Here is a 23,806-nt window from a genome sequence, read left to right on the forward strand (position 1 = left end):
AATTCAAACTGTAATGTGCTATACAACAAAAATTTCAACAAAGCAAGGCTGGGCAAGATTAAAAACAATATGATGGAAGGGTTGAAAGTAACTATAAAATTTTCATCTAATCATGAGAGTTTGATTTTTCCCTGCCTTTCTGGTTTTGTCTTGAAAGCTTTTCCATATGGATTCCAAAGGTTTCCCATCTTTTTCTCTGAACAACAGGATTGCCTTAAATGTTTTTCATCTTTCAGGAAAATACTCCAACTGCACCCCTTTCCTGTTGGTTAATCAGTGGACTGCTTCTGTTTTTACAAAGACAAAAGTGTGCGTGCCTGAATGCACTAGAGTGTGAAGTGTTGGTGTACTTCTGATGTTCACATTATATAATAATACCCATCTAGCCCAATGCAACATACATTAAGAAAATTAATGAGTATAATATTCCATGAAGATACCGTATGCAGATCGTAAAAGTAGTTCTCACTTGCCTCAGCTGACAGGTTAATTTCAGTTCACAGTTTGCATACAATGGCACAAGAATTTCGTTTAGGAGGTTAAAATGGGCTTTTCACTGTACTGTTTTCATTTAGCACTATCACCTCTTTTCATCCCCACACATACTGTGAAGTAGTTTGCACGTGAATTAATATATTTCATGTAAAGAGGTGTCATGGTTTAGGAATGCTGTTCTCCAGTTCAATACTCCAGCTAAAACCATGCTGCCACTTGCTCCCCCTCCCCTCCAACTGGAAGCACAAAAGGTAAGGGTTGTGGGTTGAGATAAGAGCAGTTTGCTGGAAACAGCAATGAGATAAGAAAATGAACAGTAACAGCAACAATATTAATAAGAGAAGGTATAGCACAAAGAAATTATTTGCACGGAAAACCTGCAAGAGTAAGCAAATACCGACTGCTTCTTCCCAACCATGTTTTCTTACACTGAAAGGAATGCCCTTTTCCTCAGAAGGCAGACTCCCTTCTCCCCCACCCCTGCCAATGACCTGCTGGGGTATAGAAAAACATCAGGGTCCTGGACACACCCCCTCAACCATGTTCCCTTCCATCTGCTGCAAAAAATTAACCTTGCCTAGCCAAAAGCAGAACAAGAGGGAAGAGTAGATGCACTAATGGCTGTTCATGAAGAAGAACGTGTATAGTACAAACACCAGTGGTGCAAATTTCATCATGAAACCTCACAGCTCTTCTTAACTCAGATTTGAAGGGGTTTTGTTGAGTGCTAAGCTTTTGGTCTCTTTGCTGAGAATATAAAATGCTAATAATTACATAATTATTAATGGAATTACAGCTGGTTGTTAGTATTAACCAACTAAGCAGTTCTATATTTAAATTATGTTTTCCAATTGTATGTTATTATCAGTTGCTTTATGACAACATGACAAAGTACTTGAGTAACACAGTTCTGAACTGTGCATTAAGGGGAATTTTATTTACGTGAAAATAATGGCCATTTATGAACAAAAACAATGAAAACATTTTTACAGTTGAAGTACACTGAAATTACTTATTTTAATGGAAATAGTAGTATTTCCTACAGATAAGTCATTCCAATAATATGATTAACAAGCTTTTACTCAGGCTTGCTTTCCTAAGCAGGCTAACAGATAAGTTTACAAATTCCTTTTTAAAAACACGGCTGTCTTAAATGAATATTTCAGAGCTGTCAGAATAGCTTTTTTTACTCGATGCCCAAACCAACCTCAGTCCAAAAGTAACATTACTGATAGAGAGTCTTTCAGTGTCTTTCATTAATCAATATTAATATAAAAATCTTCTGGACCTCAGAATCACTCGAATGACAGAGACCAGTTTCTAAGTTTTGTGTGGAAAAAGGTGGACTAGAGCTAGAGAAATGTTCTGTCATGGCTATATATTTTTAGAGGGCAGCTATAGTAACACAGTGTGAAGAACATACAGCTCTTTCATGGGCAGCTCATATGTATTACTACAGGCATGAATTTCATGCCTTACATGCAACACATACAATGCCTCAACGCATGGGAAATCTCACAATGTCAAAAATCTGCAGTGTTACTGATTGTTCACAAGTTTCATCTATCACTTAAAATCTGTGAAAAATCTTTTGGCAGCTGGTTAGCATTCAGTATCTGGTTTAAATCAGCAAAGAGGCAGGAATTAATTGGATTTAAATGAATCCCAGTAAAATAGATGATGACAATTAGAAAATACTTCTAAATAACAAGCTATCATGATGGAGCTCAATCCCGTGAATTATGGCCAAATCTACAAAAATCCATAAGAAATGTGCTGATTGTGTTGGTCTTTGAATAGGAACACCAAGAAATTCCACTTCCAATTAAATAGTTTATTTGTAGTAATTTATTTTATGGTACTGCTGACCTGATGCAAGTAAGATTTTTTCATGGCCCATTTGAAAGATATAAGAATTTTCATTCTGAAGCTCAATTGCTATTTTATCTGTGCTGTAAGTTGCCAGTACTTCTTAGTCAGTATGTGCTGCTTCGTTGTAAAATAATACAAAGATAACATTTACCACAGTCATTGTGCATTCCGCACATTTCTTGCTTCTCCAACTAACTTGTGTACATCCAAGTGTCTATGTCACCACTTCCTTCTTGGTGCCTGTTTAGTATGCTCCTATACAACCAGTTTCATGGTTTTTCCATTTACAAATCACATTTTTCATCACAGTACTAAATATGTGTTGTTTTTCTTCTAACCATCTACCTTGATTCTTGGCAGACTTCACAACAGAACTATGAGGTCTGCCTATCCAAGGTTTTCCTTTCCAACCCTCTTTCTAAAGCATCCTAAACTTATAAAAAGATTTCTCTCTGACTTCTCCAGAGAGGTCTAAGGTTATTTTCCTGTGTGATTTCATCTCACGAACATATAAGTCAGTAATATGGAAAGTTGATTCTCCCAAAAGAAACAGCCCAACAGTATCAGTTCTGAAAGGATTTGCACTGTAATTACTTGGTACTAGGACACTAATTCTCTTAAAAATCATGAAATATTATGTTAGGGAGAAAAACTTAATCCTTCTCAAAGCATTCAGTTGTCTAGGCCAGCACTGCCTGTTTACTATGACCAAAGCAATTTTTGGCAGTATTAATAATGCTCAGGAACAACAGAACTGTTTTCTGTCAGGAAAAAATAATTCATGCAGGGAACGATGCTGTGCTGGGAGATGTCCCCTGTGGAATTTCTGAAGGGCTGAAAACAATCACAAAACTTAAAGGCTTTTTGCTGAAATGCATAATGGATTTTGACCTCACCTCATTAAACAGCAGTACATAATACATAATGTATAAAACCCTCAACTCACACAATAAACATTTTACAACAGGGTATAAATGGAACAGAGAAGAATAGGAATCAGAAAAAGCCTATCTTATTGTTAAATTCACATGCTTTTGGAAATAATTCTGGTTGAAATGTCTAAAACATACAGGCATACACATATGAGAAAGTCATCCCAGGCTCTCTTTCTTTCTCTTTTGATGGAGAGAAGTCAAACACATCTAAGGCGCAGTTCATTGGATGGCTAAAATTCTCATCTAACTTAAGTCAGATAAATAATTCTCAGCAGGGAGTCCTATCTCCATTAACCATAAAGGGAGTCCAGGTTGACTGGCTCAGATATTCAGGGCTAAATTGTTCATATCTAACATTGCGAGATGAATTCCAGCCTCAGAGACCACTGTAATGAGGCTGCATAAGGACTCGAAGATGGGAGAATTAATTAACTCTTTGACAAATGATCTTTCTACTGCAAAATTTACCTTGCAGACCTAGGGAACAGCACAAGGAACAGGCAAAGCAGTCTGCCTTGTGAAGGGGGCGTAGAAGAGATTGCAAGCAAATTCAGGCGCGAGTGCTCACCACACGGAAACCGGCAGCACCCTGACCACTCACCCGTGTCCAGCGGGACCGGAAGGGATCCCTTCTCCCCCACCAGCCCCTGCACATGGCCACACAAGGCTGGGTAGGATAACCTTGGAGTCCTAGCCATGCCCCTCCTGGCTACTGCAAATATTAACCGTGTCTTGGCCAGAACCAGGACATAGTTGCACTACACATCAGCAAGAACTGCACAGCTTATTTCTCAAAGTGTATTTCTGGGCGTTACCAGATAAGAGGTACTGCATCCTGTAAGTTATGTGTTGAGAAGAAATCTGTGTGGCAGTCAGGGTAAAGGTTTGTCTAAGCATCTTCCGGAACCCATTGTATGTATAATATCCCAACGGCATGACAGAGCACAGTAACAGAGATTTCAGATTAGGGGCAACTTCTGTGTGAGTAATATGGTTTACTATACAAGAATTAGGTAGAAAACAGAAAAAAAATGAGTATTGACTCATATATAAACAGTATTCTGTAACCAGTACAATGTGCTTGAGTAATTCACTGAACTGAAATGCATAATCTGATATTTTTAAACAAACATAGTTCATGTGGTGAATATTTAATAACATCTTGTAAATCTACAATGTTTTGCACTAATATTAAGGCAAGTTATTTCAGAGTCTATAATTCTTAAGGAATAAATTGTTATACTATTTTCAGCTATGAAAAGATTTACATACATAGTCTATGAGCAACTGAGACTGATAGCAGAAAAAATAATAAATATAATATTATACCATAATGTCTGTAGCAAAATTAATCTTATGAACTGCTGATAATTTGGTCTAATTTTTGAATATAAATAAACAACAAATAAGGGTTTTTTGTGGATGTGCAGAAATAAGATGACCACTGCACATATACAAAGGGATAATGCATAGACTTCTGTTCAGCTGTAAACTTATATTTCATTCTCTGTCTTGCTAGGAAGCCACAGGAACAAAAGATGGCATCCTTCTAAAGATGAGGGTTAGAAGTGAGAGCCACAAGTGTGTTACAGACACAGGATGGCTCTGCAGGAAACTTGAACAGAGGCAAGGATGTCACTTGATCATGTTTTGAAAGCTGTGTGAGCAGAGCATGGTGATCTCACTGATAGGAGGAAATTGAGAATTGAGAGCAGACCTTGTGTGAAACCTTTCTGAAGGCACTTTCATTTGGGAGCATCGTACTGTTAGGAAAGTGGAGCATTTTTTGGATGTGAGATGCCTGTGGACATACCTGGCTCATGGAAGGGCTTGAACTTAAAATACCTTTTTTGTTTCTGACATCCATGATTGGATTGGGGGTTTTTTTGCTTTATCTCAGTGTAAATGAGACAGATTTTGCCCACTGTTATTCTTGATAAGTAGCTTCAGCTGCTGAGTTTTTATTATTTTGGCCAAAACTGTAAGCTTTAATGAATGGTTTGAAGTGTTGATGGTCACTGTGCTGTGAAAGTGGAAGTTAGTGAATATTCTCATGTTTTAAGGAAGTGCAACCTTGTAAGATTCCTTTAAATTCAAACAATGTTTCTTTAAGAACTATAGTATAAAGTGAAGTTGTTTAAACCCAGTAGGCAATGTTTTTAATGCTGATATATCTTTAAATATGAATATCTGAGATGAATTGAGAAATCATTATTTCCTGTACATCATAAAGAATAATATATTTTCTTTAAATACATATTCTGAAACCTAAAATATATTAGAAAATATATTTTTTTTTCCAACTGATATGCAGTTGTGAGCTGTAGATTATTATATGATCCCATGAAATATTTTATGATGGGAGAATTAGAATATTATGACAAATAGGAGGAAAGTGTTGCCATTCTTTATAGGATAAAATAAATTTAAGCCTCCTGAAAACAGCAGTTAATGCAGTTCATATATTAAAACATCACGTTGCATGTATCAAAATCTAAGATGTAAGTTGAACAGGGCACGATGAAAATGTTTTCCAGGTAAAACTTCATAAGAGTTTCTGGTTTCTAGCTATTACAAATATATCTTCATCTTTTCTTTGGAGTTTTGTATAAATATTGTCACTTAAATTAAGCAACTAAGCAGTTCCCTTTCTTTTTTCCTTTACATAGCAGATGGTACGTGAACAATACACGACAACAACACCAGGCACAAGCCTAGAGAGGCCGAAGAATGAATATATCTACAAAATTGGAATTTATGGCTGGAGAAAGCGTTGCCTCTACCTGTTTGTTCTCCTTCTGCTTATCATCCTAGTTGTGAATTTTTCTTTGACAATTTGGATTCTTAAAGTGATGTGGTTTTCCCCAGTAAGTGTCCTCTTTAATTTACATTCTTGTCTTCTCTTTCCTGCCTCACCACTTCACTTATTTTGTATGTACACCAGCTTCTCTGTAGGTAACGGATGGTTCTATTTTCTTTCTTCTCAATTGTGATTTGTATTTTGGTTGATAGTATGTTAGAAAAATCTATCTTTGAACATACTTCCTCGTATGTAATTTCTATATTGGCAATAATTTTTGGAAGACTGAGGTTGTTGATGCTTTACATTGCAGTGAATTCTAACCATTCTATGAGAACGTATTTTACTGTTGTCTCATAGTCTCTGTTCGGCTGATATTTTTTAAATGTGTTTGCTGTAATTTTATCTCATACAGAATTCCTTAGTTAAAATATTGCTGACCTTTGCTGTGGTTTTTTAGCTTCCTTCTTCTATTTATCAGCATCTAAAATTTAACAATTTATTTGCCCAATTAATTACAGCTCGGAGGTAATTATCACTACTTCATGCTTGAGGCTAAGCAGCTATATCATTCAGAAATAAATTTAATAAGTTTCCACTGTCATATATATTTTAATATTTATAATGTAATTTTGCATGTAGTAGATTAAAGGGTAAGTTTCAGAAGTCTGCAAGATATGATTTTAGTCAGAATGCAATAAAATGTATCAGTGAATATCTAAGCTAAGCTAATTTGCTCCTAACATGCAGTTGTGATACACAGATGATTTGAATAGACTTGTTACAAGAAAAACAATAATAATAAATTTCTACAGCTCTGCCCTGGCTACTGAAGAAAGTCTTTGTTATTAAACCTCTGTCACTAAGTGAAGACCACTTTATCTTATTATAAATATTTCTATACTTGCTAAAACGAAAGTATGTTAACTTTAAGTCCTACTTACTAATACAGTTTTTAGTGCTTGAATTCCCATGAAGGGTTTTCCCCCAGATAAATTCTTTGCAGTACTGTTACTGTCATACAGATTACAGTGCTGAACATCTTAGATCACATAATTTTTCTCTTATGCAGCTCACATGGAAGATGTGCTTTTAGTGCCTGCATGTCATAAATCACAGAGAACATGAGAAACTTGTAATTGTTTTCTGTGTGGCTCAGGGTTCTATTTTTAAGGAGTTTTAAAAATTACTTTATGTTGGTTTGATTTCTACGTATGAGCCTGGGCATTTCTCTTCTGATACCAGTGAGGACTTAGAAAAAATAGCATTAGAGAGTCTACTTCTAGGAATGCCAATCTCCTCATAGTTGCCTGTGAGGAAGGCACCAAATGCCGTGATCTGCTGAGGGACAGTGTCCTTCTGCTTTTGCAACAAGAGCAGTGGAGTAACAGCTGTAGCAAAGCAGGTTTACATTCTTGCACAGAGTGGGCTATGAATGCCTTGATTACAAGGAATTTCCTAATTCTGTGTTAAAGAATCTGTATGCCTGACACACCCAACTGGGTAGTGATTTAACCATAATGCCTTCATTAATTTGGGATAGTTTTAGGGAAATACTGCAATTCAGCTAAATATCAATTGTAAATACACTTGTGCAAAGTGCACATGTATGTCACAGTCCTCACAAAAGTACATGTGGCGTTGTTAAGAATGGAGAACGTTTTTTACTGGGTATGGTTTTAATAGACTACATCTCTCGAGACAAGAAGTAACTCTGAGGATAACCAGAAATACCACCCAGAGAATCACAAGAGAAGCACTGATAGCCACTGAGTGTAAAAAAGATGTTTACTGCTTATTCAAAGTCTACAAGTATAATTGGAAGCATCACAGTCCTTTCCTGTGTCTAAGGAAACACCGTGAAGAATTTGTGTAACAGTCACAGAAATTGCCAATACTACCATAAAACCCTTTTCCTGATGCAACTAAGCATTTATGGCTCCAAGTTTTTTGTTACTGTTTGAAAAGTGAGGTATCAATATAGAGTCAGAATTAGATTTTTATGATTCTTGAGTTCCAAGCTTGACAAATATTTGCTGTTTAGGAAATGAGTTGATTCATGTATATCACACTTATTAAGCATTCCCATGATGGGAAGAGTTTAAAAGTAATTGTGAAATATTATCCTATGCAATCATCAGTTATTTGGGAAATATTAATCTGTCAACTGTGATAACACATTTATTAATTATGTTTTAGGTCTATTGTGTAGAGATTATAGGACTTATTATGCTTAATAGTCACAGTAAATATTGTCTTTTTAGCTAATACTTTAAAAACATTTGGTCCTAGTTTTAAAAAAATACATTAAGATCACTCTTAACAATATCACTCTTAACAATATTGAAATATTGATAGCTAATAAGATATTAACAGCTTTTTTGTCTGTGAAATAATACAAAAAACAAGTTGTATCCTCACTAAGGTTGATAAACATATTTAGAAAAAACACAACAAACATTTTTAAATACATTTTTTAATAGTAGAGTCCTGAAGAGAGTTTATGCTCAAAGAAAACTTTAAACATACCATGACTGCAGTATGTAATTTTATTAGGAAAACAGTTTTTCAGTAATAGGGGCGTTGGTGCTTTAGTGGTTGATCGACATGGTTCTGTAGCACAGCCCGTTCATAAGCCCACTCAGAGCTGACAAACGTGTTATTTAGACATCAGAGTTTGTTTTGTTGTATAAAAAGTGTTCTCTTTTTCTATAAAGCATCCCTGACTCTTTCATTAAGTAATAACTTGCAGTATACAAAAATCACATGCTATGTCTATTCAGAGATCCAGATTAAAATAATTATGAAATTATGAACAGAGCTTGAAGAAGCTCTGGCACTGAATTAATCCATGCACAGATGTCCTGCCTTAACCCCCATAAAACCAGACAGTGTGATAAATACCAGCAAAGAAGCTAAGCTGATAAAGGAGAACATGAACCAGACATAGATATACTGCAGGATGAATAGATTTTGACCTCCTTGTGAGAATTTGGAATGATGAAAGACAGAAACTTTTCTAAGCTCTATTGTTTGAGTGGCTTTCAGCATTAAATGTAGATGGCTAAATTGAACAGAATTTCATTGTTTCATTTCATTTCATTTCATTTCATTTCATTTCATTTCATAAAAGCTAGACTAAAAGAGAACAACCTGAACAGAGAATATATTCCTGTTCTCATGCTGCCCCAATTAAAAAACATACGAGCATCTCCAAATTGTGCACATCTCCAAATTGTGCACATTAATTCACAGGTATCAGATGTGTCTCATTCATTTTTTCCTTTTCTCTCTTGGAGTTCAGAGGGACAGGGTCTCAAGTTTTTTTGTGGGGATGAGAGAAGAAACCTGTGAATTCATTATATTCAGCTGTTTCAGAGAAGACATTCAAATAATTATACCTCGAGCTTGTTGGATAAGGTGAAATAGAGTAATTTAAAAACTAGCATTATTTTTGCACGAAAATCAGTTTGAAAAAAGATTGGTTTTTTCCCCCTGGGTGACATATCACCTTTTGCATATAATGGAAATTTCAGATTCTGTTTTTAACATAATGAGACTTTCTGAGCACTAAAGGGGACTGCTAATTTTAAGAGTTTAGAAACTAAGAATCTTAAGGGTTTTAGGGCTGCAAGGATGTTAGATGTCCTGTGGACAATTCTGAAGGATCCAGTAGGTCTGAAGGAGGGGAACTTCAATGTCTCTGATATCTGCTGAAAGACATGCGTGGCAGGATAGAAGCAATGAAGATTTCTAGAGGGTGTCAGCAATAACTTCTGGATAGGACAATTAAAGGTGGCACACAGCTGGATCTGCTACTCAAAGGATCCCATGGAAGCCAGATCTGAAAAGTAAAGTTACCCCAAAAAGCTTGATCAAGTTTAAGGACTGTATCCTCCAAATGTAGGAATGATCAGTCCTGATACTCAGAAAGATAAATATTCTGGCTTAGCTAGGCAGGTTACTTGTGATGGAGCTTCAATGCAAAAAGCAGTATAGAAGAGTTGGAAGCGGACACAGGCTACAAAGAAGAAATTTGGAAACGTTGTCTGGGCCAGGAAATGTGTCAGGCTTTCTGTGTCAGGAGTGCCAAAGCTCAGCTTCAGTTAAGAATTACAAAGGGCAAATGGCAACAAGATGGTCTGCATCCATTGGTGCAGAGAGAACTGATTCTCTTGCAAAGCCACCCTCTGCAATGTTTGAACAGTTTTGGAGACTGGGCAGATCCTCGCTGACTGGGGGAATGTAAGTATTGCACTTGTCTTTAAAAAAAGAGGCCATGGGTTTACCAAGGGTGAGTGATGCCTGACCAATCTGATTGCCATTTTATGATAAAATGTCTGGAATTACAGATGTTGGGAGGACACAAAATAGCATTTGCCTTGACTTTAGCAAGGCTTTTGACTCCCTCTCAAAATATTCCTGTACCCTAGTTGGAACATTACAGCCATGAGGAGTGGACAAACGAGTAAGTATAAAAAAAACGAACTGCCTGGGTAGTTGGGCTTGGAAGGTAGATGCTAATGTGTTGTGGTCTGCATGGAGGGCAGTAGTAAGCATTGCAGTTGTCTTGTCCTTTTCAAAAACTTTATCAGCGACTTGAAAGAGGTGACAGAATGCTTGCACACTAAATTAGCAGGTTATACCAGTTTGGGGGTACCCATTCAATCCTTCCAAGGCTCAGGCTGGAGGTCATGCTAGCCCTAGTCCAGGATTGTCATGCTAGTGCTCTAAAACTCAGGTGTGAAAGATGTGCCTGATCAGATGATTACCATTCCTGATGATCTAGCAAATCTTCTTCAGAAACCCCTCATTAATTCAGTTACTGTGTTGTTTAGGTTCTGCTACATTATCATAACACCAGGAAGAGTTGTGTGCCAAAGATTATTTCTAACTTTTTTTAGCCTCTGATGGAGAAACCCATGTTTTCCATGGATTTTAGTGGATGCCCCAGCTATCGTGGTCTCCTGGAATAAGAAAGGAAATTGCACTGTATTTCATGTTGATATAGACAGATAGTAATGCAACTACAGTGTTCACCAGAATAACTAGTTGCCTTTCTTCAGTGTGGAGTTTCCTCTGACAAAAATTTTAAGCACAGTGTAAGAGGAGTAGACAGGTCTTTATAGTTTTAGATGCACTGTTAGTCAAGCATAATTCAAATCTGCACTCAATCTCAAGTTCTCCTGCCATCCGTATCAAGTTCTCCTGCCATCCATAATCAAACCTTACTTGGGTTTGAGTCTAACAAGAAGAAAGTCAAGTCCTAATACTAAGCCTTAGAATAACCCCTGAGTCACAGGGAGTAACTTGCTCTGTGGAGGGCCAAGCACACAATGTCCAGTCCAACAATGCATATCCTAAGCACGGTTATTCCTAAGAACAGGACAAATATTTAGCCTGCACTTCATCTGGACATAGAGACAAAGGCAATGAGAACTGGGAGGGTTTCTGTGCATTTAAGGTAGATTGTGGGCTTTTAGTTTCTCTGTTATGCACATAAATTTCTGGCACTGGAATAAATAGGGCGATTGCCACAGTTATACAAAAAACATACAGGGTTTTCCAAATATTGACATTTGGCTTAATTAGTGAGTACTCTACCTGTGTAGCCGTTCCCAGAAACTTCTATCACAGACATAACACCTTTCTAAACTTTTAGGGTTCTCATTAAAAATCAATATTGACAAAGTAATAAAAATTCTTTTTAAATTATTTTTTGAAGTTTTCTGTATGACAATAGTAATTTGTTGGTAGTTCATTTAATAAGACATGTTGAAAAGCAAACTATAGTTAATCTTACTATATATACATATTAGTTGGCTGATAATGATACTGGTCTAAATCTATAAATGCTACATGTATTTTGAAATTAAAAAACCTGATTTTGCAATAAAATACTTGTGTAAACAACTATTTAAGCACTTGGTAAATTCAGGCACTGAAGATGGAGGGAATTACTTAAGGAAATATAAAAATTTGAAACTAGGAATGTGACGAATTGAGAAAGCAAAATTTTAACTGAAAATCAGGTAACACTTTCTGACAGCGAGACTCAGTAGACTGTGTAATAGTATGTCTTACTAAATTGTAGATGCTCAATCATTTGGAACACCTAAAACTAGACCAGACAACGATGAAAATGTACAGTAAAGAACACTTACAGCAGGAGTTCTTCTTCACTAAAGACATACATTAGTGGACTTGTACAGCCTTTCCGTGCATTTTATGATTAACAGTGGGTGCTCCATAGAGTTAGTTGCCATTTTGAGGAGGTTGCATTACCTTAATACTCAAATGAAATAAATTATTTAATTTTTCAGAAATTCTCATCCAAATTTTCATGTCAGAACATGAACATTCCATAGTTTCTATTCTGAATAACCCTCAACAGCTGTATTTTGCTACTTTTGTATTAAGCTAAATACAACTCGCCTCCAATCAGGCTACAGTCATTCCCATTGTCTCTATCAGACAGTGAATATTTAAATATTTTATCCAAAGAGTAATAGTTGAATAGAAAGATATTGAGATGCTGCAGAAGCTGTTGCCAAAGAAAGTAAGACTTTTCAGTAGTGTTACATATTTTCATATAAATTTAATGTATTTTCTTAAAGCATTTGGTTAATCTGAATTATATTATGAATCAAATCGTATGTTAAATGGTGTGGAGGAACACTTGTTTAAAGTGTACTGTTGGAATAATTTATGATACTGATCAAGAGTTACAAAAACTCTGAGTAGTGAGATTAGAGTGTACATGCAAGTTTAAGAACTGGATTTAAGAAAATCCTTTTGCCAACCTTTACAAATCAAAGGAAACTATTCAATTTCTTTAGCTAAGTTGCATAATTACAAATGTTAATATAATAAAATTATTTACCCAACTTATAAAAACTTAATTCCTGAATAAGTACATGTAGCAGTGGGAGTAGCAGTCTTTTTTTCTAACACAGAAGATGTAATGCCAGATGTAATGGTGTTTTTAAATATCTGTGCAGATATTTAAATTATTTAATTAAATTTATTTATTTATTTATTTATTTATTGATAAATTATTTATTATTTATTTAATTATTTTATACAGAACCAAAGACAGAATTTGGTCCTTGCTGAACAAGGAAATGAAGCTAGAACTGAATCTGTTTTAAGAATATATTTTTTCCTCTTGAGTAACACCTGTTTTAATTAATACTTTAAGTAAGGAAGTTTGTTATTCTGTATATCAGGATAAAGATAAAAGAGGATCTGAAAATATCTTGAAAGTATGCATCTTAAATATGAATCCTATTTTATGAAAGAAATGTTATAAAAATAGGCAAACATCAGTGGTTTGATAATTTGCATAATTCATAGCTGTTTTCTTAAAAATCTGTTGAATTCAAAGTGGCCATCTACTTTTCTAAATCATGAAATATTACCTACCCACTTTTTAGTCTTGTCAGCAAATGGTGTTTTAGTTTGTATCTAGCCCTAAGCCAGGTGAGACTTAACTTCTATACCAGGAGTGCTTGCTGTTGCCAAGGGCTCTGATTTGACAAATGTCTTTCAGTGAAATGACTCCACTGTCATCGAAGCAGATGAGTCAGATAACCTCTGTCTGAGCCCAGCAAATAGAGTCCTCACAACTGAAAATGAGATGAGGCATCAGTAATGTTATTATACCAAGCACGTACTTAGCTCCAAAATTGATATTGTAAGTCAAACAGAGAGTTTCATCAGATTCATTACCAATCCTGTTTTGCTGATTGCTCTTTAACAATCTCTACCCACAGTCCCATTATCTCAATGAAACAGTACACTCTTGTTTGCAAAGCAAGTTCTCTAAATAAGTAATTGCTACAAGAAGTACTGCAGTGCAAGCTGGATCTACAAAGCCATTAATTGAACTAGCTTTGGGGCACAACAAGCAATGTCTTGGCCTGAACTTGCCAAGGTCTTTCACTGAACTGGCCCAGAAGGAGGATGTAAGGATCCTACAAGAAAGAAAAGAATTTAACTGGATGGAAATGCTGCATCCTCTCTGTTCTGAAGTTAATGTCATTAGCAGTTTCATTCAGCCACTACAGCGTATGTGGGCTTTTAATATATGGAGAAGTTGAATATTCAGGGTGCAGATACTGCAAGTCAAACATGCTTTTACCTTCTGAGCCAAAAGCTACTTGATTTGAATTTAATGTGTGTTAAAACTAACATTTGAATCAACTTTGAGAGTTTTATTGGTGTAACCGTGCCAATATATGGGTCGGCCTGTCTTTCCAGTATTTGGTCTCTCCCCAAAAGGAGAAAATATGCATCCCATGCTGCTGTTAGCTGATACACAGACCAGAAGTTCAATTTCTCTTATTCAGAGAAGTCTGAGGACTGCATTTGAGTCTAATGCTGAGAAGGTGCAGAAACAGTCATGATGTGATGTGATATGGTATGATATATGATATGACGAGTGATTGACCAAATATAGTGAGCCCACATGTGTATCAGTTTCAATGTTGGTAGGAAAGTACAAGCTATAGTTATTGATTGAGTTTAGGTGACTAGACATACTCATTGTAAACTGAATGAATGTTCCCCATGCCTCATGCTTGTTTCTAAGGGCCACATGCCTACAGAATCAGTCCTGCATTGTCATATTATTGGGAGATAAATCCCAAATAAATCACCTGATGCTCCTTTGGTTCCATATGCCATAGGCAACATGAGGCTCAGCTACCTGAAAGCAAGTCACTGTGAGTGCAAGAGCCCTAGAGCTACTTCTGCTTGTTTTCCACTCCTAGTCATCTACAATCTGTGTTTAGAGTCCAAGAGAATGATAACACATCCAATATGGTCCTCCCATCCAGATACTCCACAACACAGTGCATCTTACCTAGGGTTCTGCAGTGGTGGCTACTCATTTCAGCTGGTTTGGAGTATCCCTGGGTAGATAATTCACTGAGAAGCTAGATGTCAAATGTCTTTTAGACTAGGACATCTCAATCAAGGAGTCTTTTGTTGAGCTTTTATGAGGATTCAGAGATGGAATTTTTTTGTAGAAGGCCTTGTCTCTGTTTCTTCAAGCACTTACCTGCTTGGGGGCATTCTCAAATGATGAAAAAATGCTTCTGCAGTTGAAGACATCCTGTTGCTCCAGTTAGAATCAGTCAAGCAGTTCTGAAATGAAAACTGGTCACACCTTTGTGAACCCTAAAGCTAAGCTGTGTCTTTGGTGCATAAGGGTTTGGCAGCTGCCAGCAGTTTCCATGCTAGTCAACTCCTTGCAGCAATAAAACCTGATTGCTGTCTACAGAGATGCCATTTCATCCTTGCCTTCTGTACAGCTGCATCCCTGCCTCGCTGAGGGCTTTGAGTAATTACAAAATGTGAGTCTCAGCTATATCTGTATGTGCAACAATGTGTTACAGCTCAGGGCCAGCAAATGCAAGCAGTGACAGTCACCAGCATTAGAATAACCAGAATCCAGACCTGCCATACATCTCCTATGTTTAATGAAGCACTCTTTTTACCCCCACCCTAAGCAATAGCTTGTTGTATAACTGCATCAAAGCCCACACCTAACTGATACTTGGTCCCTTTCCTCAAGTCAATAGAAATATTTTTATTCAATTATTTGAATAGGAACAGAATCAAATCCCTGAAACAGAAAGCATCAAGTTTGTTCATCACTGAGGAAGTTGCAATACTCAGTAAATAGTAATTGGTAACGTAAGAAGTCGAGTGGTTTTTGAGAGAATGTTATGTGTATTATGCTCTGCCTTTTGATGGAACTTAGCATTGGATCTCAGTGCATTAGAGTAGTTGTTTATTCTAAATCTCTCTCTTTTATATTCCATGTATATTCCATATTCCATTTGCCAGTTATAAAAGGGGCTTAATAGAATTCCACTATCTCACAATACTGCATAACTCAGTACTTTTACAATCTTAAGATGCTCAAATATTGTGGTACTAAGAACATAATAATTGTTTACAGTCACAAAGGTAATAGAAGTGAGAATCATTATATGAAATCCACATTTTTATTGTTTGCATGCATTTTACAAAGTTTGTGTTAGTCCTCACAGATAGTCATTTATGCACATAACCCAAATCTAAATTTCTCTGGGTTTGCACTTCCCAAGTGGTCAATGAGAGTGGGTAATGAGGCAGTTAGGCAAATATGTGAGAATGTGAGCTTTGTGTCAATGCTTAAATTAAATATCTGATGAAAAAAATAGGGCATACTGGAGGACATACTTGCACGAAGTAATCCTGAGTGATATGATTGGATTTACTGAAAAAATAAGAACTTTTAGATAAGTTAAAAGTGCTAAGTTTTGTCATATGACATATTATTCTTTATGTCAAAGCCATTTCTTTGTCTATATAGCATTTTCACAATAATCATTGCTGGGAAACCTGAATCGACTAGAAAGAGTGTGCTGAGTAAATTGCGTGATTTTTTTTTTTTTTTTTTTTTTTTTTTTTTTTTTTTTTTTTTTTTGTCTGTACTAAAAATTTTCCACTCAGGAGTTTGTTAATTTTCCCCAGTCTGCTTCAGAGCAAGAATTAATTGCTACTTCTTGCTCTGCCTTCTTAGATTTCAAATTTGTCGATGTCATATTTTTGTACTTATTCTATAATATACTGCTTATTTAGTTCTTTATATTCCATAAAAATATGCAAACTCTGTTTAAACCTGATAGCTAATATAACCTACTTTCACCTGATGGGAAAAGGCATGAGGTCAGAGCAAATAACCAAACTCTAAATTTGGTTAATAAAAGAGGAGATACTTCCTGGTGATATTTCTCTAGAATATCCTGGTATTTCACATCATACTTTTCAAAAGTGTTTGTCTTAAAACCTGTGTGTCTTTATAACATTGGAGTGTTGCAGGTTAGAAAAAGCTGTCCATAGTGTTCACTAGAAAGACATATTTCTAAATCAGTCAGTGCTGGCTAGGAATTGTCATTATAAAAGCTCGTCATAGGTATTATTTTAGTTTTGTCTTATGGGATGTCTCAGTATATACTGGGTACTTTTTAAAAGCTTTGCAATGATCTAGAATTTGGAAACTGTATCTGTTTCCACTGAGAAAAGTCAGTACATTATATATTTCAAAACAGTAAAATATTTGGCACTGAAAAACCCTGATTCCATAAATAGCTGTTCTAAAAGCCTCTTTCCTGAAGCAAATCTTGCTGAGGAAGAATCATAGTTGTACTCTGCAGTGGAGTGAATGAATATTCCTTACCTTATGGAATTTAAGCAAAACTTGTTTCTCTCCTTGTCTCCTTTCAGGCCTGCTAAAAAAATAGCTGTGATTTTCCATTGAAGGCTGGTTTGATATGTTACATAGCATTGCATGTATACATATATAATCTGATTAGTCAGAACATATATTTGAAAGCAATTACCATCTCTTCAGTTATAACTTTTATCAGCGCTAAGCATAATTCATTAGATGAACAATTTATTGGTGTATAGTCAGAGGCCTGTTATGTATCTTTTCTGCTTACATGGAGAACAACCTGAAAACTATTTGGAGTGGAAATATTTTTGGGGGTTTATTGGTTTTTATTTAGCCCTTCCACCTCCTCCTTGTAGTTTGCAGCAGTTGTCCTGAAATATTTGCACGTGGCTAAGCTGGAAGACTGGTATTTTTGGTTTGGGGGGGTTTTTTTGCAAGTTTTCTGTCACTCTTTGTGTCAGGGGAGGGGTGAATCCTTTACAAATTAGCTCAATACCTATGAAATACCTTGCAGCTGAAGCCTGCAAGCCTTCAGATGTACTTACTAAAGTAATTCCTCACTCATTTTTCAATTATAAATTCTATGATAATGATGAAAGAAAGTAAAAAGAAAGAAAGAAGGTATCAGCTGGAAGGAATAATTGGCCTAAAAGCAGGAGGAAATGATGAAGAAAGGATGAGGAAATTAAAAAAACTGAGAAGCAGGTAATAGAAAAAAAAGGTAATGATGAGATATAGAGCCTTGACCTACAATTAGAGGAGAAAAAAACTAAACCAATTAATTAAAACCTAATTTAAAAGAAGTAATTGCTGAAAATGGAAGCAAATAAAAATCCTTCTTTGCCTGTTCTGTAGGCTTATATTACTGATAGTATGAACCCTGAGATGTTAATATAAGGTCTGTTTTATGTGAGTACTCGTATGTGAGAGTTTATTGTTCATTACATTTTTAGAAGGCAAGTACAAAAGCGATTTCAGCACAGCCAATACAAATGCACTTCTTTTTAATTTAATGCCTGTAATACTGTATTTCCACTCCACTCCCCCCCCCCAAAAAAAAAAAAAAAACAACCAAGCACCAAGTTTAATAACTTTATGAAACTTGCAACTTCTTACAGAAAACTACTCCTGGAAAAAATAAGGAATTCTCAAAATTTTAAATGCATTACTATTTGTATATTTATCAGTAGACTCAAGGCAGGCAGCTCTGAAAATGTTCAATTCATGAAAAGAACACAAAATAAATACAGCAACAATAATAAAATGTGCATAATTCTCACATCTTCTCCTCAGACTGGAATGGGACACCTGCGTGTTACAAAGGAAGGCCTTCGACTGGAAGGGGAATCTGAATTCTTATTCCCTCTTTATGCCAAAGAAATCCATTCAAGAGTGGTAAGTGGGTAATCTTCCAATAATGCTAAATAAAATCAATGCACTTCTGAAAAATTGAACTTAAGCAAAGTCTGGGCATCTGTCATGGAACCGTAAAGATATATGGGTGTTACTATATTGGTATACACACATATTTCTGTGCACTTTACAAGGTCAGTGTTATGATGCTTTTTCAGAATTAACATTTATCTCTTAGACATGTGATAAGCAGCTCAAACAGGAATTATAAATGTTATCATATATAATTCATGCTAAAACTTCAAGAGTGTATAGAAAGCTTTTCATTATTTTTACTGAGATTATTTTTTAGTATAGGCTTCCCTGGGAAACTGCTTGTTTTGTTTATTAATGCACTACAGAATAGTTTCAATATCTCTAAAATTAGAGGATCCCAATGGAAAAATTATGATTTCTCTAAAATATATTGGTTTTGTTATTTCAAGGACAGTGCAATATATGGTATGTTTATATATTTATGTATATAATATCTAGAAGTCTAAATGGAAGGACTTAGTATTTAATCTAGTTTACCTAGACAAAAAAGTTTGTTGTTGTTACTACTAGTGAGGTAAAAAAGGAATACCATACTTGATAAAATATTTATCAAAATTATTAACTTTAAAATGTCCCTGGGAATGGGAATGGTATGGAAGTAGTGGGTTTAGAAAAAGGAAGAGAGAATCTGATTTGAATTTTAATTATCCAGAGGAACTCTGAAACTTATTCCAGTGAATTTTTATAGAGAGATATCTGCTTCTGGCCAATAAAAGAAATATTTTTCAGAACTATTGTCCATAGTCTAACGTCTCACAAAATAAAGTTGTAAACATTATCATCAACGAGAAGAAATAGCCAGCTGTGAGACTTTTCTGAACCTAGGGAAAAAGTTAGTGTTTTATTGCTGTAGCAAGAGAAAATATAAGTAAATTTATCAGAATGATGTTAACATGCTTGATTACTAAAATTTAAGCAATGCCAACATATTTTACTTATATTAAGCTTTTCTTTTTCTCTCTTTCTGCAACAAGTATTTCCAGTTTCGGGAACAGCTCTTAATTAAGACAGTGAAATTCCATTACTATATCTGTACTTTCATTTAGTTTCTTATGCTGTATTCTTTTCTGCCTCACAGGCAGTGGGAAAACGATTTATGTGCTTAGATGTATTTCTCCTGAGGTTGTTTATCCAGTAAGACATGTAACTTTTTAAGACCAGCACAGCTAATACTAAAGAACTCCCTCTGCTCCCGATGATCATTATGCAGTGTTAAGCTACCATTTGTGCTCTCTTAATATTCTTTTCAGCTCTTAATGCATTTAGTACAATATAGGAAAAAGAGGTGTGGCAGCATCTAATATAAGCTTAGCTGTCTAATGACCCGTCATGATCATTAGTTGCATGCATTAATTATAGCCTTCAGGCTACTGCTTCTCTCTCCCTACTGACAATTCATCAGAGGTTTTTTTGTTTGTATCCTTGCTTTTTTAAATATTTGAACTCTCTAAAGGCTTAATTGCCTGTAGCTCGATCTCCTGAGTTGTCATTTATGTGTTTATTCTCATAATGTTACTTATTTGTTATGCTTTCTTTTTCTAAGTTTGTCTTGGAGAACTGGGCCTCTCCCAGCTATCAAAGCAGCTTTCTCCCTTGCCTTAATAGTTTTCCCCTTGCAGTCTCCTAACAGATTTTCTCACCTAATGAGGTCTCCAAAGTGCTAAGAAAATATGTAGCAGAAAATCTACTTGCTGTGCATTGTCTCTCTGGAGCCTATTGCAAGTTTATGCCTTCATTATGAGTCCAACACAGAGCTGTGGGCAAGACCATTGCATCTTTGCTAATACATTTTCATGGAAAGATAAAAGATAAGCGTTTTAAAATATGTTTCTAGATTTTAATTAGTCTAAACCATGTATGTGGCAGCAGCAGGTCTAGAGTACAGTTTATTCACGCTTTCATTTGATATCACAAATTACTAACTTATTTTTTAAATCAACCAATGGCAGTCAAATAAATGTAATAAGGATGCCCAGATTTGGGACATTGGGGGCATTTAGCACATTTACTTAAATGTACTATATTTACCCAATCCCCAATCTTTGTTGGCATTCCTATACCACTTCATACTAACTTACTACCATTAATGTTCATTCTAATACATGGTTTACTTTTTTCCTAAGACTTTTCATTATTTGTGTTAATTCTGTGAGCTTTCATATTTTCCTGCTAAAATTTACAAAATGAGATTCATTTATTTTGCTCACTTAATTACTTCGTTTGAGATAGCCTCTCTACCTGCTTGTAAGGTACCATTTGTTGTCTTTAAAAAAAACAGTGTAAGTTTGACTCCAAATTGTGTGTTATTTCTATGTATTTTACTACTTTTTAATCAGGTTGCAGTGGTTTGAGGTTCTGTTACTAAATAAGTGTTTGTAGTAAAATTCATCATGTAAAAAGTGTTTAAAATTCCCAGGTTATCTCATACTCTAAGCATTAAATTGAGATGAGAATATGCCTTGGGGTTATTTTCAGAGTTTAGTCCTTCAAGGTACTGCATATTCTCTGTCGAGTTCTGAAAAAGTACCAGAAGCCATAGCTGTGAAAGAGACTGATCTTTTAACAATATTCCAGTAGTTGGAAACTCATTTATCTAGGAATGAGTATCTCCACTGAGGTCACAAGCAGGCGGCTTGCTAATACCCTCTTAATATCATGTTACCTGATACTTTGGCAACTGAGATCTGCTTAGGCACTTCTTATCACTTACTAAGTTCTTGTCCTTTAGACACAAAGTATGCTTTAGTATGAAAGCACTTGTACTGCAAAAAACTTCCTCCCCTTTTTTTAAGTCTGCCAGTGTATTTACAGTTTGCTGATGCAAATGAGCATGGTAAGATTTTGTGTCCCCAGATAATTTTCTGATACTTAATGTCAAGTAAAGACAGTGGCCACTATGATATCCCTGAAAATCAGCCACGTTTAAAGACAATTCAGGTGGTAAGCTAACTAAAAACATTAGAAGAAACCACTCTGCCTTCCTCACAAATTTTTAGGACACTTCCAAATGCCCCCTTCCAGGTCTCTTGCCATTTATTACCAGATTCATTACTGTCTGTATATGTAGTCTGATGGGGCACAGTGAACAGCTGGGTCTATCAACACATCTTCTCTTCAAGACAAGGAGTAGCTTGTGGAGGGTCCAATAGACCTAAAGTAGAGAGTTCAGTGCAGGTCTAGAAATAAGTAATGGAAATGGTGCATCACTGGGGAGCATGCTTGGTCGACAAGCCCAACAAGAAGCCATGAGTTAACACAATGGGATGTTTTGGTGTTGGTGAAGTAATTCCATGCAGGCTGCAGTCTAAAAATAACATGAAATTTTGAATTGCCTGTTGTAGCTAGTCTAGATTGTGGTGAGGTGTGATTGGGATGAACAAAGATACCAATTACACCTGCTTGGCGTGCCCTGAAGTAGCACAGAATGGTGGGTAGGCGTGAGGCTCTGATTGCTCAGCAAGTATCCCAGCTCAAGTCATGATTCAGGGATGTGGACAAGCAGGTGCTGCTTGTTCATTCCACTGATACACGTCTTTCTGTCATCCTTCAGAGCAGCAGGCTGGGAGACAATTTGATTTAGACTAACATACTTATTTGTACTGTCATCTGTTAAAGTCAGCATTGCTCTATCAGCCTGCCACTTTCTCCATCACTCACTGTTGCAGCTTCCTTGCCAGGAGAGTCAGTGCCAAGTGCCAAAACTAAGCCACAGACTGTGAGGACCATTGGGGAAGCAGAATGCACATGCATGTTTCTCACCAAGTTAATACAATAGTACGAATTCTCAAAGTGGAGTGCTCACACTCAATTAAATGACTCTCTTCTAGGAGTCTCAGTTATGTATTGGAAGGTAGTAAATCTAGTACTAAAGCATTTTTTCCAAAAGATAAAATGTTAGCATCCATGTTCATTGGTCCAGTGACACTGATTTTGTTCACCTGAAGTATTCCCTATAATTATTTTTCTTATGATAAATCTGGTGTAGTAATCAGAATCATCTGCCCACATTATTTGATGACATCTGTGGGTAGTTTTGTAGGTGCAAAGATCTTTCGGTGACTGAATTGATACCAACAATAGACTAAATTTTGAAAAATGTTCATAATTCTAATTGTCCTGCCTAACATACTTTTTTTTTTTTCTCCATACTTCAGGACTCATCACTGCTTCTCCAGTCTACTCACAATGTGACTGTGAATGCTCGCAATTCAAATGGGGAAGTCACAGGCAGATTAAATGTGGGTAAGTCTGAGGGATTATTCCTTGTCCACTGTTTTGGAAACATTGTAATGAATATTTGTATAGAGATTTGAGCATATAGAGCACTAAACACATGATTATTTATTACTGTTATGGTCATATTTGAGTAGTCCAGCTGCCACTTGGTAAACAGCAGCAGTGTATTTTCAATTTCTCAGGTAAGCATTAATTCTTTAAATATTTGAAGCGTTTCTTTATTGCAGAGGTATGCAAGAATGGTCTCTGCAGAAGTTACCCTTTTTCCTTATGTAAATATCTATCGGTATTTTTCTTGTGTAAATATCTATTGGTAGTTGCAAATCGGTTTCTGAGAAAATGCAACAGGAAAACATGGCTAGAGTCTCTCTTTATTTCCTAGTATTCCGGAGACTAATACATTTAAGCAGACATCCTTAAAATATTCAAGTTCAAAACTCGGACATTTATATCTTTTACTATGTATGGTGGCAGTAAAATACATTGGTTTACTCAGTGAAATCAATAGATCTAGACAGTTGTAAGTGAGAGATCCTGGCAGCAAGAATAAGCAGACCCTACTCCTTAATCATATTTTTAAAGCAAGAATGGCAACAACATGTGTCAGCTACAACAGAATTTTTCTTAGCCTTGTTATTATTTTTCAACTTTATTTGACTCTGGAGAAAAATGTAACAATTTATTAACTCATTTCTTCTAAGATCCTCAGGCAGCAAAGCATAAATTCCTGCTTATTTAACTGCAGACTGACCTGATATGTTTGAGTCGGTTACTTAATTAGGACCCAGC

General features: G+C 35.8%; 1 protein-coding gene across 7 annotated transcripts in view; it reads left to right on the forward strand.

The window, feature by feature from the left end:
• The window catches only part of SGCG (sarcoglycan gamma), a 112,935-nt gene that overhangs the window by 47,887 nt on the left and 41,242 nt on the right, over positions 1 to 23,806 (forward strand). For 5 of the 7 annotated variants that reach the window (XM_082278598.1, XM_082278600.1, XM_082278599.1 and 2 more), the window contains 3 exons: positions 5,972 to 6,169; positions 18,626 to 18,727; positions 22,936 to 23,023. In XM_082278598.1, coding sequence (XP_082134724.1) covers positions 5,975 to 6,169; positions 18,626 to 18,727; positions 22,936 to 23,023 — 385 coding nt within the window. In that variant the 5' untranslated portion in view covers positions 5,972 to 5,974. The remainder of the gene's footprint in view (positions 1 to 5,971; positions 6,170 to 18,625; positions 18,728 to 22,935; positions 23,024 to 23,806) is intronic. The other 2 variants (XM_082278601.1, XM_082278603.1) reach the window with 1 other exon arrangement.

This window comes from Coloeus monedula, assembly GCF_965178545.1.
Source record: "Coloeus monedula genome assembly, chromosome: 3".
Taxonomy (NCBI): domain Eukaryota; kingdom Metazoa; phylum Chordata; class Aves; order Passeriformes; family Corvidae; genus Coloeus; species Coloeus monedula.